General features: G+C 42.7%; 1 protein-coding gene across 1 annotated transcript; it reads left to right on the top strand.

The window, feature by feature from the left end:
- Positions 1–433: 433 nt before the first annotated feature.
- Positions 434–15,665, top strand: CAVIN4 (caveolae associated protein 4; the record flags this gene model as incomplete). The annotated part of the gene is made up of 2 exons (XM_082307363.1): positions 434–844; positions 14,766–15,665. The coding sequence occupies 2 exons, from the start codon at positions 434–436 to the stop codon at positions 15,420–15,422; spliced, it is 1,068 nt and encodes a 355-aa protein (XP_082163489.1). The 3' UTR covers positions 15,423–15,665.
- Between the last annotated feature and the right edge of the window lie 1,789 nt (positions 15,666–17,454).

Below are 17,454 nucleotides of genomic sequence, written 5' to 3'. Positions count from 1 at the left end.
AACAACCGTGTTAATTTTCCTGGCCGCTCTTTGAATTCCCTCGGAGGAAAGCACTCCAGTAACACGAAAACAAAAGTAGATCATTAAAAATATGCAAGTTTGCTTTCCTGCTTAATTAGTAAGTTACTTAACTTTCCTGGATTAACACTAATAACTTCATCAGTACAGAAGCGTGACCCTTTAAACGTATGTTCCTTTCCAGACATTGCTTCCTAATTTTAGGGGTTTCATGTTGCTGAAAGTATCTGAACAATCATGTGTGGATATTTTGTAGTCAGAAGTATTTGACCAAGCTCCAGGAGCGGTGTTTCACGCCCTACTTTGAGCATCGCCGGAGCCAGCTGTCGCCCTGGCTCCCTGCAGCAGCGCCAGAATCGTTCTGGCAGGATCACCGAAGCTTCGCCTCCCGCCGACCCGGCTGAAGGCAGGCAAAATGGATCGCCGTGAAATCACCTCAGAGGCTGACAAAACCCACCAAAATCGCCTCTCCAGCGTCACCGAGGAGGAAGAAGAACAAGATGCAGCTTACACGATTGTGACGGTCTTGGACAAAGTGGCCAACATCGTGGACAGCGTGCAGGCGAGCCAGAAAAGGATAGAGGAGAGGCACAGGGAGATGGAAAACGCCATCAAGACCATACAGATTGACATTTTAAAGCTTGCCCAGGCTCACGGCAACACAGGCTACACAGTGAACAAGTTACTGGAGAAAACTCGCAAAGTCAGCTCCACCGTGAAGGAGGTGCGGGCACGTGTGGAGAGGCAGAGCACCAGCGTGCAGAAGGTGGAAGCCAAACAAGAGGAGATGCTGAGGAAAAACAAATTCCGGGTCGTAATCTATCAGGTAACCACGAGCCTAATTTCTTGTAGTGCTGTCATTGTGCCACCTCCTTGGTAGCCGCTGGTAGGCATCGGTTAATGAACAAAAAGGCGCAGTCTATCCAACATGAGAGTTATTTTATGCTTTCTGTAACATTGAGTTGTGCTCCTCAGTGCCTTTCAGCATGAACCTACTGACAGCAGCACACGCGGTCTATTATTAGTGGTGGTAGTTTCTGAGCCAGTCATGTAAGATTAACTGCAGATCGGCAAGGACTATCTGTTGCCTCTCCGAAAGGTAATATGAGGCAGGCCCTGTAAATCTTGTCATACAAACCATGCCGGACATTCATCCCTGTTATTTTTTTCACCGTATTAGGTAGAAGTCCAAATAGCAAAAGTGTTTGCAGGCTCCCTGGGACAAAGACTCTTTTCTAACATTAATTTCAAAACATACGGTTGATTTAACTTGCAGCATTACCCAGGCTTTTGTACTACTGACAAATTGGGGCTTTTTTCATTGTCCCAGTCTATAGCAGTATATGCACAAACTAAAGCTCGGACCCACAAACCCTTCATGGCAGCAAATCGAACCTTACATGCTCTGCTTTGGAAATGGTTTAACCCAGCACTGTTCTTCCAGTCATACTGGGAAAGCAAATCATACATTTTCGTTCATTGACCTCATTGTAGGATGTTCATTGTTCTTACAAATTCTTGTGGTAGAACAGAAGTTTCATGAAATGGCATGGTCTCACCTACGTTCATACAAGTAGACAGTGCAGGCAGTTCATGGGGTCTGTCACTTGCTAGCGAGTGCTGTGAAACCCGCTTAATGGCCTGATCCTGCCATTTGCTGAAACTTCCCAGTTCCCCAAGTCAATAGAAAGTAAGTAAGTAAGTGTTTAATCTTTTGCCAGAAGCATAGTTTCTCCTTCATACCGGTAAGTCCCCAAAGCTTCTTTCGAATGAGTTGTATTCATCATTAGGCGTTCTTGAAAATACTAGCCCTCGTGAGTAACATAATGCGCCCCCATTGCCCAGCCTTACACCCTGCTCTTGCATCTGTTTGTACATAAATAACATTACTTGCAATGAATGGAGCCGTGTGTTTCACTGAGTATATTCACCACTGTATACAGCTAACAAATTCTTATGCATGATCTAGCTTTCTTAACGACTTCATTTTCTACTACTGGGAAGAAATACCTACAAAAAAAAAAAAATGAAAGCTGAAGGTAGGAAATGTTACCTCTTTAATGTTATGTTAGTACGACATGCAGCCAAATTGTGCCTCCCAGATTTTCTGACTGAATGACTTACTATGGATGTTCAGGCGAAAGCATAGCACAATTTGGTCTATTATTACAATTATTGCAAGCTGCACCATCATGATGGAATGGAAAACAGGCACTTTTGCTTTTTCCTTGCAAATCATTTCGCAGCTAAAGGTAACAAATATCTCTGACTCCCATGGTTAATGGCATAATGCCATTTCATCGATGGGCCTTTACCGTAATGTTTGCAGCAGAATCAACACTTTTTGAAAATGTTTGTTCTTAAAACAGTATTCATTACATAATGTAATTTTTTCTCCTAGCAAGACATGAGTTGTCATTTATTTTAAACTGTAGTAAAATATTGTGGAAATTGATTTACACACAGCTATAAAGAACAGCTGTTGCTATTTTCAGATATTTCATACAAAAAGTGGCTCTCACGGTGCATACTTTCTCTAAGAATCACCTTCAGTAGGAGTGTCTGAACTCTCTGCTGGTTTTGCTGGACAAGAATGGCCTGCACCCTGTTCCGTATGTTTAATTCTTAGGTGGCACTTTTCAGGAAGGGAAACAGCATTTTTGATTGATTGCTGTCTTTCTAGCTTCCTCTTCCTATGGTAGCTGAGAACGGCCAGCCTTTTGTAAGGTAGACTGAACAACCTTTTCCCTCATGCACGGAAGAGGAGCGGATATGCTGATCCTCTAGGATCTGACATCTAACACTTTTCTGGAGAAGGCTATATCTGCATGGCTCCACAAAAACTGGAACATGCTAAGTAGCCAAGAGTGTGCTGAAGCTTTAAGGTGCAGGTACACTTGTGAAAGTCTCTGTCACACAAGTGCAATGATTTTCACACTGTTGATTTACACCAGCGTAGGCATACTGCTGGAGTGCCAAGACCTGAATGACTGAAGCTTGGCTCCGATGAGTGGGATTCTGTTAATAGCTACAGAATCAGCATATTCCCTTCACTATATTTTACAAATGGGTAATACCAAGTTGTTTACTTGGTGGTTGTGAGTGACAGCTCATCTGTAGTGAGATTTTTTTTCTGCTGAACCATTTGGGACGTTGTGATGGAGCCAATGACCTGTGTGTAGCCGGCATTGAATGCCTACGTGGGTGAGCGCACAAAGGTTTTAGTTTTAACTTCTGCCAGAACATCGGCATATGAGGAAAAGGGAAACACCAATTAAATCCTAAAGATTTTCTTTCAAGTGGATAGCTTTGATCTTATCATTGATAGAAGGAGCAGGCAGGTTGAAAAGGATCATTGGCTGGAGGAGTTTGTCCCAAGAGACCTCAGCCATGATGAAAAGAGTTGGCAATATCCTCGCATTAAAAAGAGACAAAGTGATCATCCATGAGCATAACGATTAGGGAAATTGAGAGCATTCATTTTGAAAAGGCCATGTGGTTGAGGAAAAGATTTGGTAGCAGGCAGCTCGCCTCCCCAGGCTGACTGCATGATTAAAAATGCCAGGTTACTTCAGAGTTTCTAGTGAGGTCTTCAGCCCTGGAGTGCTATGTGCCTAAGGGCATAGTAAGGAATGCAAAGTACATTATAGGTTGTGCAGGTCACTGTTCACTTCTGTTCAGGTTAGTCTGAATAACCAGCTGTGAGAGCTGTCATGTCGCTGCAGTCAAAGAGCATCTGAAAATTTAACTCATTCTGGCTAAATTATTCAGAAATCAAAGGGGATTTTTTTTCTTTTTTTTTTAATCCTGAAAGGACTTGTTTCATTTGCTTTTCTGCATGTTCTGCAAGTCCCTCTTTGAATGTGAGCATACGGGCACCAGAAAGTCCATGTTACAGTTACTGGGCTCTTCTATTATTATTTTATGGAAGTACCATGAATGAGTAACAACTTCCTATGAAGGGACGCATGCATCTGTTTCACTCACGGCTGTCTGACGTTTAAAATTAGCGGACAGTCACAGTGCATATGTCAGAAAGCAAGTAAGGTTATGGCTTGACTGGCCTACAAAGACAGGTTACAACCAATTTGTTTGCCCTGCAATTGCCCCACCACGCACATGGGGAGAGGCTAGCAGAAGCATCCTTGCGTACGTTGCTCATATTATGCATAAAGAAATTAAAATATAAGTGGCTTTTCCTGGCCACTGTCCTTCTGCAGCATAATTGTTGTCCCAAAAACTTGGTGAGCGTCACCCAATTTACACACAGAGTCAAGGTATTTTCCTTTATTACGTAAATGCGCAGATATGGGTGCAAGGTACAAACCAGCACACTGTTGGTGTAAACTAACAGTTATTTATACACAAGATATTAACATATTAATCGATTCTGTTAAATGATGGGTTAAAATTCTTCATCTACCATGTACATAACTATGCATGCCTGCTATGATTTTTGAGACCTTTACTTCCTCAGCCTTTTGGGTTGGTGGGTTTCTTGAGTGGGTGGTCTTCAAGTTGGTGGTTGTGATCTCCCGCTGCCGGAATCACCTTTCCTCTAGTTTCACTTAAATTTGGCAACACTAAGCAGTCCTTCACAGGCCCTTAAGTAAGCAGACTGTCATTCACTTCGGGGTTTTTTTGTTCTGAGACAGAAATCTCCTGTTTCACTATGCCGTAGTATTGTTAGGGTAAAGTGAGCGAAGTTAATCTTTATCAATATCATAATGGCTTGGACAGTAAAAATGGTGAGATCGAGACAGGGACAATAATCTGGAAGTCTGAAGTGGAAGCAATTCCATCTGAAGTGGCAGTAAAAGTCAGGGTGTCACAAGCTCAAGAGATGAGGTTGCAAACATGGACTCTGAAAGACCTGGTGCACGAACTCGCCGCCCATCGGCATGGAGTTTTAATTACAGCTATTCTGAGAAAAACCTGTGAGAGTAGTCGTGACATGAAAGGCAGCAAATATAATGCTTCTATTTAAAAAAAGACAAAGGAAAAAATCTGAACCATTGCCATTCATCTGATATCATTCGAGCATAAGAATGGCAGGCTCAGAAGGGGCTCTGCAGAACAGAATCATTAGTACTACGGAGTTAAAGAGCTCACCAAGAGCAGATTGTGCTAGGTAACTCATAGTTGATCATTTTTCTGCTTCACAGAAACATGAGAGGTCTTACCCTCTCTCACATTTATGTACCTGATATCTTACCTCATCACAGATAACCTGGAAAAACAAGAGGTGACAGTGGATTGTGTTGAAATGGGAAGTGAGGCTTGTGATGGGTTTCTAAAAGGGTTTGTTTCTAAAAGACCATCTTTGTCAACTGCTTAATATTTTCATTAAAGATCTTGGCGCAGAAAAATGTGTGGATACTAATAAAATATGCTCAAAATGAGGAGCTGTCAGTCCAGAGAAAGAAATATAGACAAAAAAACAAATTATCTTTAGAGCTGGAGTAATGCTAATCTAAGTGTACACAGTGTTGGTTCCTGTACTTAGCAGAAGCCCTTGTTCTTAGTTTGTCTTCTGAGGCCCCATGGTTTGGAAGGGACAGAAAATGGTGTGTTAATTGCTCACAAGATGACCAACAGCCCACTTGATGATGTGGCTCTTAAAGTTGTAGGTGGGCACGAAATGCTTCAGGCAAGATATTTCCAGAAATGCTAGAGAGACTGCCAGTTACACTTGTCCAAAACACGTCAGAGCCCACCTAGACCACCGCATACAGCTCTGAACAAGTTTGGAAAACAGCTACCAGGCCGATCAGAGCAATGGGAAGCCCTGGTAAATGAGAGGAGACCAGGAGGTCCTAGCTTGGTTTAGTCCAGCAAGAAAAGAGGCTAAGAGATGTTGTGGCTGTCGTTTATACATACATTAGGGCACAGATGAGGAGTCCATACAGTCAAAAAGATGAAATGGGTGTAAGCTGTCCATGAGTTAACTCAGGTCAGAAACCAGAAATGGATTCTTAGTCCTGGAGACATGAGGGTCTGCACAAAGCCTTCTGCTAGAACCCATGGGGAGAGAGGAAAACCTAAATTGCTATTAAAGTGGAGTCTGAAAACCTAATGAAAAAAAGATGGCCTAGGTTGACTACCTGTGACAGCAGAGCACTGGCCTCAGACACAGAGGCCTCAGCAGCTCAATGACACAGGGCCTTTGTTGGAGTCTTGTGGCATAAACCTTATAAATATTTTTACAGCTGGGACAGGTAATTGCCTTCACTGAGATTACAGAGAATAAACCCAACGGTTGTGTCAGAGAGCGTAGCAAAAGTCCTTTGTTTGCGGTGTCAAGCCCAATCCTTCAGCTCAAAGCGCTGAGCTGGCCCCGTGCTGTGCAGCCAGCCGCTGGCGGAGTGGCAGAGCCAGCACTGAAGTACTGGAGGCAGCCAAGAAGATCATAAATTACCCGAGATTTTTAGAAAAAAACCACCACTTTTCAAACCACTAAAGAAAAACTGTATTTCTAGGGACATGTTCACAAGGAAAGAGGAGAAAGGGAAATAAAAAAAAAAAATTAAAAAGCAGCTGTTGGGCCATTTCTGTGTTCCTAAAATGAAATAGGTTGCATATTTCACAGGACTGTGTTCGTAGCAGATTATAAACTTGATGCTACACCAATTGATCTGGTGTAACTGGAGTCCCCAGACCTGTTCCTTTGATTAACATTGAGTGGTGGAAACAACTGAGTTTAATTCACATTTGCACTGGATGCGGTTGTTCGGGGCTTTCCTTGTGGTTGGCCTGCAAGCTGGCAGAAGAGTATGGCTACATCATGAGCCTTTTGTGTCCTGCCTCTTCCCCACGGTCCTAGAGGCTGCCTGGAGCGACCAAGCGACCGGAGCTGTGGCTGGCCGCTGTGGGCACACACATATCTTCAGTAATACCCTTCATGCTGGGGCCCAGATTCAGGAATGAACTCGACTCTGGGGAGATGCAGTTGGGCTTTCTATTCTCAGCACTACTGACGGTAGCTGAATCTTGCAGTTATTCCTTTAGCACAGGAATAAAGTTCATCAGAACAGCGCAGGCACAGATGGGAGGGACATGTGAAGTCATTAAGTTCAGAATTTGGGACAGCATCCATCTTGCCAGGCATTAGACATCAGTAACGCAGACATTTGTACATTTGGCCTGTAGACTCCCTTCAAACAAGCAAAGAGAAACGTATGGAAATCTGACCTGTTGTAGACATCTATTTCTGGATGCAGTTTCTACTTCATAAGTACCTGTTCTCTCCATTGAGTTGAAAGAGTGTCCAGAAGCAAGTTCATATGGAGACATGGTTGCTTGGGCCGAGGAGTTCAGCAGCTCCTGATGAATGGTTGAGCTTCCGTTGCACTCGAGAGCACTTCCCTGCCCTAGCTAGCTTGCAGGAGCAGTCACCTTGTGATGAACGAATGAATCAAAACATTACCAAACATTTTTTTGTCTTATCACACCTTGTGATCGCTTTTTCTCCACCACTCACAAAGGGCTGGTATCTACAGATAAATTGGAAGTGAGAAATTTCAGTTTGATTGCAAACCTGCTGACTGACCTGCAGAACTATTCCCTAGGCTAGCTCCATAAGACGGTAGCAAGGCAAAGTAAGTGTGAAGCTGTAACGTTCCCCTGGAGCTGCAGCGGTCCTTTTTATGCAGCACGTGGCGGCCTGGAGCCAAGGGCTTCTCTGAGTGCTGTGGTAGAACTGGGCAACGCTTGCTCGTTGTCTGTAGCTTGCCGCAGTCAGATAATGAGAGGATGAGCTGCGTTTCTTTATAGTCATTGTATGTTCCAGTTTTAAATTAATGAATTTCTGTCAGAATGCAAAGAAAAGGGATGTGTACTAGGCTTCACAAAAGAGAACTGAGGGGGGTTGACTGTTCTGGCCAGGCTGCTTTTTCATCATGTAAAAATCGTTTGAAATACAAGCAACAGCACTTGGCCATAAAGTCTTACGTGCTGAAGTGTTTATTTTCTATCTACTTTCCTTGACAAAATCCCTTAGGTGCCCTTTTAAAATAATCCTATTTCTCTCTCATCTGAGCAGCTTTTTGGCCTGATGGCAGAGATTTTGAAATGGCATATTTGCAGAAAAAAATGAAAGGATCGCTTGAGATTTATAAAGCGTCGCTCTTAACTGTTAGAATATGAGTGAAAGGACTGAATGATTTGTAATTGGTTATTCATCAGCGGTTTCGTATTGATTTAGAGAACAATTTCAAGGAGATGTTTTAGTGATTTACCTTGGCTGCCGGCTGGAATAATAAATCATTCATTTAACATGCAAATTTCTTGGATTTTTTTTGAACATCGTGGCGACGCAGTTCCCTGCCCGTACGCTGCCAGTCACCTGCATCGCCAGTTGTCATAGACACGGCGGCAGCACCAGCCCAGGCTCTGGGTGGCCTTCGACCGCTTTGCGGCTTCGTGCTCTGCTTCAGAATCGTCGGGTGGTCACCAGTCCCATCTGTGCCTCTGTTAATCATCACCTGCACCTTCCCTGTCACACGTCCCAGGGCTGGGCGATCGTTTGCCGTGACCTTTTTCCCTGTGCAACGCAATGACTCCAAGTTAGGGAGTTTCAGTTGTTTCTCCTCCCTGCTTTTCCTGGGAGCAGTTTCTTTAGAAGCATTTTGAGTCTTGATTTATTTATATATATATAGTCTCTTTATATGTACTCTATATGTATATACAGTCTCTTTTTCCCTGCAGTTTTCAATTATCTGAGCATCGCCGCCTCGAGAGCCTCATAACATTGATTAGGGGCATTGCCGCATTTAAGATTATTTACCTACTGTTTTTAAGGTTTCTGTGAGGTGGAAAAGTCAGCACCTCGCGCTTTGCATAGTTTAAGGAGCAGGTGCATTGGATTTCTTTCATAAATGCCTTGTTATATCCTATGGGAGAAAAAAAAATATATATAAAAAAGTAATTATATATATATGAAATATATGACTTTATATATGTATAAAATTTAATTATTTATTTGGTCATTCTGTATTTCTCTGTTCTTTTTTGTATTTTAAAAGATTTTGTTCCGATAAAGTTTTAATTGAAATTAGATACTAGTTAAGAGCTGATAACAGTTGCCTTTATTAAAGCTTGTTAGAATTACATTTTGAAGCTATTTGAAAAGAGAATGCAAAACTGATTTGTAGTGTTTCTAGCATATATTTACACATAAGACAATATATTTTATTTTTTTCTCCTTGCCGACTCTAGAAGCCCAGTCTGCGCTTTGAAATACAAACCCAGAATATGTGTGCAAAAAAACATGAAAGGACCAAGGGGAGTAAAGCACCTGAACTGGCCACACCCGTTAAAATGACCTTATATACCATTATTTTTTATTTTTTAAATGACATTATAATAAAATTATTACTGGAATAATCATTAAAAGTGTTAATGTATGTAAAACCTAAGTATTGCTGTACAGTGACACTATGTCACTGCTTCGTCTAGCAAATCCAGGGGACTCTAAATGAGCAACACACCTTTTCTAAATGAAAACGACTGCTGCTGTTAATTATTGATCCCACCTGCGCTTACAGTGATAAAGAGCAGAGACTTGGCTAACAAGTTTGTGCAGGAATTTTTTTAATAACCCTTTTTCCTTTGCACAGCCTCACCAACCTCGCTGAAGGCATGACGTTCCTCTTCCAGGAGCCCCTTGGGCTTATTTGCTCTGGAGTTCAGCAGTAAGAGAGAACGGTGCTATTAGAGCCAGGACACAACCGCGGCAAAATACCAGAGCCGTCGCTAAACAGTTTGCTCGGCCATTTCCCTTCTTTCCTTGCTCAGGGATGAGAAGCGCCTGACTGTGCAGGCAGGTTATCAAGTAGGCACATTTTGAGACAGTTTCTTTTCCCCCACAGTTTCCAATTATCTGAGCATCGCCACCTCGAGAGCCTCATAACATTGATTAGGGGCATTGCCGCATTTAAGATTATTTACCTACTGTTTTTAAGGTTTCTGCGAGGTGAAGAAGCCAGCACCTCGCGCTTTGCATGGTTTAAGGAGCAGGTGCATTAGATTTCTTTCATAAATGCCTTGTTATATCCCATGGGAGAAAAATGCTACCGCTGCGATCCCTTCCTTGAGATCGGGAGATGCCAGCGGTGCCTGCAAACTGGTCAGTGCCCTCCCGCGCGGGTGCAGAGCAGCCAGAGTTTTGGCAGCCGATGGGAAGTTTGCAGAGCGAAAGGAGTGTGTGAAGGACACCGACTGCCTTCCTTCGAAAATTTTCTAATTGTGAATTAAATTGTAATGGGAGCAGAGGGTAAAAATGGCGATGATGGAGCCAGACTTTCTTGGGAACCCAAGTGTTAGAAATATCTGGGTCTCAGTATTCGCTGTCCCTGGAGCCATCTGTTCAAATCAATGCCATGCTGGCCTTCGTCACCAAAGCTGAGGTTTACTCGTGTGTTTACTTTGTATTCAGCCAGGCCCTTAAAAACTCAGACTGCTTTGGCTAGGCGTATTTGAGAAGTTAAACACTCAAAAACTAGGAGAAGCTGAAGTTCAGGTTTAAAATGCTTTCTTAGCAAACTTACTGTGCCAGGGGCACCACCAGCCACTGAATTGTACGATCGTTGTGTTACAATGTTATACCTTTAAGTTTGGTTTGGTAAAGCTGTTTCTTAAGCAGTGGATCTAACAAACCTTACAGCTTTGTGGCCTCCGTATTTCTCTCCCTGCCCGGCTGAACTGCAAAGGCCGCCAGGCTTTCCCCTCATCACTGCAGCCAATGCCTTCAGTCCTTCCTCTGCTACCACAGAACCTGAAGCCTTTCTCCTTCCAGACCTCGTTTCCTTCCGCATACAGGCGTTCTTCCAAAACATTTCCAGTTTCAACAATGCAACGCCTAATCTGACTCCTTTCTCCCCTCTCCCCTCCTACACCCCTTCGTAACACCCCCCGCCTCTTCTCAGCACCCCCGTCACCAGCCGAAAGCGTCAGGTCCAGCTCTACAAGCAAGGTACCTGAGCCGCTGGCGTGTTTGCTCAGGACAGACAGCTGAGAGGACAGATGGAATGACTCACAACACAGCGGGCTCCTCAGCAGAGAGCTTATTTCTTCGTGTCTGAGCTCGCTCAGCTCCCTTCCCAAATGGTGGAAAATTGGGGGAGAGGCCACGTAAGGGTGAGAAGGTGGGAGCTGCGTAATGTGAGCGTATATGCTACACTTCTTGTACAAAACCAAGACAACTTCCAAATCATCCACTTACATGACTGATTTCCCAACTTTTTTCTTGGAGGAGAAGGAAAAAATTGTTTTATTTTGAAAGGTTCAGGTCTATTTTCAGTTTGTTGAGTGGTGGACTAACTTTTCAGATGATGGCCACTGAGCCTATCAGGACCAGTGTGAGCACCCTCTGCGGGGCGCGCTCTCTCCGGGTGCTCCATCCCGGAGGAGTGATGAAAGGGAAGGCGAATGATCAGCTTCCACAGATTTGTTTCTTGGTTTCTGGTTCTGGCACGTGCATGTCTTTGTTTTTTGCCAGTAGACGGGGCAAGCAGAGTACATGTCCTGTGTATTAACCAACAGACCGACCATATGACTGCACTCCTCTTTCCTCAAGAAATCAGGTTAAAAATACCTGACTGTTTGGTGTCATTTTTTCCTGTGAGATAATCTCCTCTCTTCATTTGATTTGAGCACTTACAAATTTAGCTTGAAGATCCTCCCTTACCTCCCATGAGGTGGTGGTGGCAGATACGAGTCCTTCCCAGCAAAATGCTTAAGTAGAATTTTAATTAAAAGCTTGCAAGTAGCATCATCAATTGCTCACCTCCTTCTCACCGTCCTCTAAGATTGGGCTGCTCAGCCCTGCTATTTCCAGTCCCATCTGCTTTCAAGCCAAGAAGAAAGCTGTCACCCGGTTTAGGGCTCTGTGCTGCGCAACAGAAATCAGCGGGTGTTTTGGTTTTACTTTTAGCGAGTCGCTAAACGAGCTGGTAGCTATATGCTTTGACCCCATCAATTTCCCACCTGGTGCTAAAAGTTCTCGTTCCTGCTTTAGGAAGGATGAGCTCCTACCTTCTCTCTACCCCAAGGATATCTAGTGATAAGAAGAAATGGGAGGGGCAGGAGAGAGAAAGGAAGCAGATGAGAAAGCTCTTCTACTGAGCCTAAATCACTGTATTTTTGTTATGAAACCCCCCCTAACATGCTGGCCGGTTTCACTAACGCTTTCCACTTTGGTAACGTCTTCCATCCAGAAATCTTGAGAGGAGACGGAAACTCACACTCAGTTTTAGCCTTGTTCGATTTGATTCGTCAAGATATGTGCAGAAACCAAGGAAAAAGAGAAACTCAGATTTGGGGAAGATCATTCTCAGAGTCTGTAGCAGAATGAAAAATGTTCCTCAGGACCCGCAGCTCTAGTTTCTGTGTCTTGTCTACATTTCCCGGTCTTGTCTACATTTCTGTGTCTTGTCTACAAGGCCTTCATCTCACACGTTATCGTTCGTAAGTCTTAATTCTAACACATGTGTGAAAGTTAAAGCGCTCTCTTCTTTAGGTAATAGACTATAAAGCTAAATAAAAAAAAATCGGCAAACAATTGACAAAAAGTACAGAAAAATTTGTTCTTCTTCCAAAGGAAGACGGCTTAAATATTGCAGAGAAAATAGTCTCTCTGCCTTCTCTCTTTAAAAAGGAATCTTCATATGAACAGCATACCCTATTCACCGCATTGTCTTCATTTCTGTATGCATTGAAATTTCAGAACAGTCATTCTGGAAGCATTTTTGTTACCATTTCTGCTGAAGGAGTGGGCTATAATTTAAAAACTTTGAGGAATTATTATCCAGCTGTGTTTTAGTTCATTTTCAGAAAAGAAGGGATTATGTTTATATATAGAAGTCTTTATGTAATTAATGTTAATTTGCACATGTTAATGAAGATGATTATTAGCAAAGCATTGTAGTTTTGTTCCTGCTGATTTTGACGGAGGAGTTGAATAACATTCGCTGTAATCAAGGCAACATAACTCGTCCCTATTTTTTCTGAGCATTAGCAACTATTTTACTAGAGGGTTTTTAATGAAGCCAAGACATGATGACAGACTCTTAAGTGGGCTTTATCTGCCAAAGAGCCTAATGTATTTTATTTTACATGTTGCTAGTACTCTGTAAAATAACGTTAAACATGACTTGCTACTAATGAGTCACGGTGAAAAATGACAGACGTCTTTTTGGCCAGAAATCAGTTCACAGCAAAATACTCAGTAAGACTGACCCATTCTTCATGGGTTCACTACTTCTAATATGTCTCCTATTTTCTCCATTAAGGCAATACTACTAAGGATAGAGCCCAGACACTGCCATGCCTCAGAAATCCTCTGGAGTAGTTACTACTAATGGGAAACAACTTACAGAAGTTTTATGTAGCTGTTGTACCTGTCTACATCCTAAAGGGCTGCTCCTCTTGGGGAAAGAGCACGTAAACTGCTAGTAGGGAAGAAGGGGCTGGCATTGTCCGCCTCATACACCTGCTACAAGTTACGGGTTTTCTACTCCACATACACTAGTACTTCTAGACAGAAGTGGCAGTGCTAGGTTAACGGTTGGACTTGATGATCTTGAAGGTCTTTTCTAATCTAAATGATTCTATGATTCTATGACGCTACGACTCACCGACACCGAGCCACAAATTTAGAATGTCCATGCAGAGAGCAGGCTTCTGATCAGGGGATCAACTCTCTTAGAAGATTCTCCCTGTTCAGATAAATCATACTGCCAATTCCCTCCGTTACCACAAGCTTTTTTCCTTTTTTTTGCACATCCTTAACCACTAAGCAATTCTTGGTAAATTATTTGTTTACTGTGGACAGCTTTTGAAAGTCTTCTATTTGTCTTCGAGTTTTGAGCCTCTAGTCTTTCTTTGGAGGGGCTACATACATTCCTAGCACTAAGATATCTAGGATAGTCACCTCTGCCAAGCATGCAGCTAATATGTATCAGATGTATAATATAAATATTTAATACCACATGCTCGTACAGGTCACCAAACTCACCACAGGAGACAGAGGTGCTTACTCTGGGTCATTCATATTTTTCCAGATGAAACAAGTCAAGTTCATCTCAGCAGCGGTGCAGGTGCTGGGTGAATTGTATGGAATTGGCTTTAGTGAATAACGTCTCATTCCTTCAGTGGCTTTGTCCCCTCGTGGAGCCCGCACATATAAGTTAATATGTTGGGGTTCATCCCCTTTCTGGGCAGCAACAGAAATGTTTGCTAAGTTCCAGTTGGTCAAAAATGTGCAGTTGTCTTGGTGACAGTAAAGGACTGAAGCTACTGGCGTCATTGAGGCACTCGTTTGGAGAGTGTACAGATGACACAAGCACAAGAGACTTTTTCCTACCGGATGTCTGCTTTTCTTGGTGAGGAATAATGGATCTAGGTCCAATCCCTGAGAAGCAGATCAGCTTAAAAAAAAAAAAAATTAACTAGACAAATCTGCTCTGAAAACCATTAGGGGCCAGTACACATAGGATCATGGCATTCCTTAGTTTCAGGTAGAACTACACTGAAAAGAAATCTTTAGTTGGGCACACTGACTTTACAGTAGTTGGCAAAGGTTTCTTCTGCTGTTTGTATTCTGTAGAGATCACATACGATGGTACAAGCCTACCTTACTTTGTTTTCCAGTTCACATTCGTTAACTACAAGCCAATAAACAAAATGCTTGAATTGCCATCCTTTTAAAACACACTTGCTAGAAGATGACTCTGTGCTTTCATTCACAGGAGGAAACTGAGTGTCCTTCATCTCTCTCCGTCATCAAAGAGAGGACAGCAGGTGAAACTCTAGAGGATGATTTCTTCCCACCTGATGATCTGTCTTCTGATGAAGAATATTATATCGAAGAAAGCAAAGCAACCCAGTTCAAGAAATCAGGCATGAGGCGCATAGATGATATCAAAAAGGCATTTTCAAGGGAAAATATCCAAAAGACGAGACAAAATTTTGGGAAGAAGGTAAACAGGCTTCGAACTAGAATAGTGACCCCTGAGAGGAGAGAGAGGATCAGGCAATCAGGAGAGAGACTGAAACAATCTGGGATAAGGATCAAGAAAACCATTGCACAAGCTGCCCCAACGAAGGAGACGTTCAAGATCCATAAAAAAACCAAAGAACGAACGGGAGCCGAAGGTGAGGAGGGGATCCAGGAAGCCGGCGTGCACATCGCCTCTGAGCTCCCAGCGGCAGAGCCCTTCACCGAAGAGATCTCTTACACAGAAGTGATCACTAAGGTAAAGAAAGACAAGAATAGTGCAACAAAAGGTGCTTCCCAGTCAGCTGAAAAAGGAGTGACAGTCCCAGAAGTTGTTCTTAAGCAGGAAGGAAAAGAAGGAGGAGGAGGTGACGATGTCCCTTTGCTAGACTTAAAGCAATCGGCATAGGGAATTGGTCAGCAAACACGCCATCCTACCCTTACTGAACAAGAGAGAACGCAGTCTGTATTCACTCAGCTTTAGAAAAATGTGTGAGTTTGTGTTATATCACAACAGTGTTGGTGGTGTTCTATCATTTACACGGGTGTCTGTAGTGTTGTCTTCCTGACAAAAGCCAAGCCATGCAAACCGAATGAAGGGGCTCCCCCTCCGTCTTGCAGCGTGCCGACAGCTATCATCAACCCTAATGGGACGCGCGTGTCAAAGGGAGGTGGAAACTTGCTGTATTTTCAAGACTGATTTAGCAGTCACTTTACAGCCTAACCCCTCTCTTGAGTTTTATGTACAACAGTATAAAAATTATGTCCATTTTCTTATACCAACTCCTCTAATCAGAAAACAATAACGAAGCTATTACTTCATGTTAGCAAGAGGAAGAACTATGGAAAATGTCCATTTAGCTATACAAATCGTTTTGTTTAGGGGCCCTCACTGAACCAGCAGGAGGAGGGAATTCCTGCTTTATCCAGGGTGTGACAAAACGTGGCAGGAATGATAGGGTTTTGAGTAAACTGCGTTTCTTCTCAGCGGAAAAGAGAAGCTCCTGAAATGACTGAAAAGTATTTCCAGAGTTCTGGAAGAGGAAGGCTTGATGTACGTAAGCAATGCATCCTCTGCACTTATGGAGTAAGAATAAAAAAGCAGAAGACACATTAAATATGGAATAGCAGGAGGAAAAGAGAATGAGGTACAGTATTCATGTTTTGGAAAGATGCAATTGTGAGAAAGGCAAGGGTATGAAGCAGTAAAAGAGGAATAAGATTAATGCATGGGTTCTGGATAAATAGAGAAAAAAATTAGAATATTGTAACTGAAGTTTTCTCGAGATCTTTTAAAGAATTGTTTCTCTATCCAGAGGATCATAGGGCTCATGAACATAACTGACCAGACAAGGGAATTGTTTCATTTTCCATTCTCTCTGCTTTTTCTGAGCTTCACTGCAATTAAAATCTATTCTACAAAGCCGCTGAAGTACAGGGCCGATCCATAACCCAATTCTTTGTTTCCTATCATCATCGTTATCGACCAGCCACAGCCTCAGGGATTATGAGACAGACACCCTTTGGAGTATGGAATGCTGTTTATTTGCAACACTCGGGAGCCAGTGCCCTGACATCAGCTGTGTTTGTAAACACGACCGCTACGCTGACGTGGGGTGCAGGACTGTATTGCTCGCTTCATTCTGAAACGGAGTTGCCTTCAAAGCACTTATCGAAAGCAATGTTAGTCCTTACTATCTGTGTGAAACTTGTACAATATTGCCAAAAGCTGTACGATTGTATTTAATATCTCAGATTCATTTTAACAGCAGAGCATAACTTGGTTATCTATACACATTGTTTGAGGACTCCCAGCTAATTGTTCATCTATAATTTAAATATAATTAGTTTGATTTCAAATATTCTGCCTGCCAGTTCTTTCATTTAGTCCGGTGTACATCACGTTTGAAGCGAAACGGCTTTAGCAATAGTGACGAGGGAACACTGGTTGGGGAAGGTCAATGTTATAGTATGTCAGTGACATTTCAAATCACATTAATCTTGTCAGACGGGAAGCAGCAACTCCACTGAATGGCAGGGCAGGAGAGGGCAAGAGGAGGAGACGGGGAGAGGAAGACCTTTTTCAACAGTAAATTGTACATCTCCACTGTACTGTCATTACATGCAAAAAGAAAAAAAAGGTTTTGCTTATAGGCTAGATTGGAGGGGTTGGTTGGTTGGGTTTTTACTAGTTATGGGAAGTCCTTTCTGGAACCGGGTGACTGTCTTTTCTTCCAGTGCCATATAAAACTGTAGCCATCCTCAGTGAAATACTGTATGATTTGTCCGGTTTTTCTGTAATATGGCCTGCATTCTGTTCTGCAAGATTTGACATTTTCCTACACTGACAAACTGGGTTTAGTTACTGAAATGAAAAAGTCAAAGTTCAAAGAAGCTATTTCTTTGCATTTTTATACAGCAGAACACTAAGTGCTAGAATG

This window comes from Platalea leucorodia (assembly GCF_965183815.1).
Source record: "Platalea leucorodia genome assembly, chromosome: 1".
Taxonomy (NCBI): Eukaryota; Metazoa; Chordata; class Aves; order Pelecaniformes; family Threskiornithidae; genus Platalea; species Platalea leucorodia.
Note: the sequence above shows the minus strand (reverse complement) of the source record. Positions and strands in the feature narration are given on the sequence as shown.